General features: G+C 42.1%; 1 protein-coding gene across 1 annotated transcript; it reads right to left on the bottom strand.

Annotated features, from left to right (window-relative positions):
* Positions 1–769: 769 nt before the first annotated feature.
* LOC115623066 (actin-binding Rho-activating protein) lies at positions 770–1,639 on the bottom strand. The gene is made up of 3 exons (XM_030517260.1): positions 1,529–1,639; positions 1,142–1,450; positions 770–1,053 (listed from the first exon to the last, which is right to left on the bottom strand). Exons 1-3 carry the CDS (start codon positions 1,562–1,564, stop codon positions 814–816), a joined length of 585 nt encoding a protein of 194 aa, XP_030373120.1. The 5' UTR covers positions 1,565–1,639; the 3' UTR covers positions 770–813.
* Positions 1,640–2,356: the final 717 nt, after the last annotated feature.

Raw genomic sequence — 2,356 nt, 5'->3', positions numbered from 1 at the left:
AAGTTATTTATACTAGTCTACAAATGGGAAACAAATATACAATCAGACGGACAGAATTTTTATAGCCTGTACTCGTAGGATAAATGAGGTTTGTGCAGAGTATGTAACACGCACCCGATAATGTATATACATTCTTAATCAGCATGACAAGATTAAGCGATCTAGATATGTCAGTTCGTCTGGACTTCGGAAACGCTTGAGAGCACATTAACCAAACTTCATTCGTCGATGCACCTAGTCTTTAGGCAACACCCATTATCAAACTTCACCCGAATCGGTAAATTCTGAGAAAGGTTACTAGCGAAACAATTTCTCTGCAGTACTACGCCCACAAAGTGCAGCATCAAGTTCTCTCTTCTTCTTCGTTTTGCTTCTGCTATGGGCGCATATAGCTCAGTGCCGGCAGTTTGTCTGGGCTTTCACTTTTTCATCAGCCTCGAACTTGAACCAGTTTAAATGGGGTCTACGCAACTTGAGAGGAATAATTGTACCTACGGTTGGGTCAACCCTTTCGTTGCCGGTTGAGTATGTGTGTGCATTGGGCATCGAATGTCTCTGCTGCCACAAAATTGTAATTCAATTAACTGTGAAAAGGCTTAGACGCACACGTGCGCGGCTCCCAAGCACCTGAGATTGGGTGGTGGCTGGGAGGCGAACAGCAGCTGTTCGAGTAGCAGACGGCGCCTGCCGGCTCTAAGTTAGAGAAACAAATGACACGGGTCAATGGTTAGTGAATACGCCCCCTCCATTCCATTTTACGGCTACTCGATGATGTTCCATTCGACTCGCTTTTATTGCTTATACTTATAGTTCTTATGAAAAGTGAGTGTTGCGTAGCGCCGGCTGCTCGGTCTCCTTCACTGTCTCAATGAGGCGCAAGTTCTCAATTTTCGACACGATTTCGGCACGTAGGTCGTGGAATGGTCGCTGTAGTTTCACGAGGACCGCATCATCGCGACCTTGAAATAGCGTCTCGCCGTCAAAGATCACGTAGTTGTATTTGCGTGCGCGCAACAAAGTGCCCAACAGCTTGTCTGAGATGGTATTATAAAGCTGTGTAGGAGGCCAGGAATAGGCAGATAATTGCTGTGTAACAGTTGCTAACTGCAAGCATAATGGATCGATTATGGACTCCACCTACCTCGAAAAGCGTGCCGAACTTCAACGACGCCGCCACCTTCTTCGCGTCCAATTCCTCCCCATCACAATTGCCCGACGTATTTATTACCTCGCATAGTTTCAGTATCTCCTCAAGGGATTGCACCTGTGCCCGCAGTGCTCGCTGCTCCGAACGACTACCGGACGGTGCTCGTCCATATTCCTCCTTCAGAAAGTACCGCTTAGGTATATCACGTACATTGTAGTGGGAGAAGGGATTGATTTGTTGCCAGTGCTGGTGCTGCTCCACGTGCTGATTGAAGAGTGTTATGCGTGACGAGACTGAGTGCTCCTGTGGGCAGTTTAAATTTGGTTTTCACTTCTTAGCCATAAATTAATGGGAATGGGTTAAGTAGTGAATGGCCATTACCTCGCTACTACAGCTTTCTGGCTCCATACGCGACATAATAAGTGTTTATAGTCGCGGCGTCAATTTTGTTGTTTTTTTTTTTGAGTGAATGTGATGAAAAGGCTGGTTGTGATTAAAAAGTCTCTATCTCTGCCGAACAACACGCTTGCTGTTCTAAACTTAAATGGACAGATATGTATTTAGCTTCAGCTTCCCCTTTCTAGGCTTTAGTAGAAAAATGCGCTTGCTGTTTTTTAGAGGGGCATCCCACATTTCCAAAACGTTCAAGCATAAATCAGTGTGACCAAATAATATAAAAATAAAAAAAAAGTTTACTATCTAAAAAAAAAAATTGTTTTCGCGTTGCTCTATCGAATATTATTCATGTTAGTTATTTCTATATTCCTGCTGAATGAATGCTGGCCTAAAATCTACCCAAACCAATCACTTTATTATCTTTAAAAATGTTTATTTGGAAGTGTTTAAAAACACACAAAATATCGATAAGGCGATATCGATACATATTGTACAAACATATGTATGTCAACAGGCTTTTTAAAAACTAACAAAACAAAAGGGATATGCCATGCTTTTTATACACACATCTACTTCTTTCGTAATTAATCAGGACGCGGCTATACTAGTAGGGCATTAAAAATCGCTTGAATCAACATTAATATTTGGCATACTTCGATGTATATCGATGTATATATATAAGTATATATGCACGAGTACATACATACATACATACATACATATGTATGTAGCTGGATTGTGCATTTCGTCCACAGCGCTCTGGAATAAAACTATGTACTAGAGTTGCTTTTTTGTTGCATATGGCGAGTCTAG

This window comes from Scaptodrosophila lebanonensis, unplaced genomic scaffold, assembly GCF_003285725.1.
Source record: "Scaptodrosophila lebanonensis strain 11010-0011.00,11010-0021.00 unplaced genomic scaffold, SlebRS2 tig00000043-arrow-pilon, whole genome shotgun sequence".
NCBI classification, from domain to species: domain Eukaryota; kingdom Metazoa; phylum Arthropoda; class Insecta; order Diptera; family Drosophilidae; genus Scaptodrosophila; species Scaptodrosophila lebanonensis.
The sequence above is the reverse complement of the archived record's forward strand: the minus strand, read 5'-3'. Positions and strand labels throughout refer to the sequence as shown.

Excerpts from the sequence above, each read along its gene's own strand:
- LOC115623066 (XM_030517260.1), bottom strand. The coding sequence starts at position 1,564 with ATGTCGCGTATGGAGCCAGAAAGCTGTAGTAGCGAG. Across the intron at positions 1,451-1,528 it reads CAGAAAGCTGTAGTAGCGAG|GAGCACTCAGTCTCGTCACG; the intron begins GTAATGGCCATT and ends AACTGCCCACAG. Across the intron at positions 1,054-1,141 it reads AGTTCGGCACGCTTTTCGAG|CTTTATAATACCATCTCAGA; the intron begins GTAGGTGGAGTC and ends CCTCCTACACAG.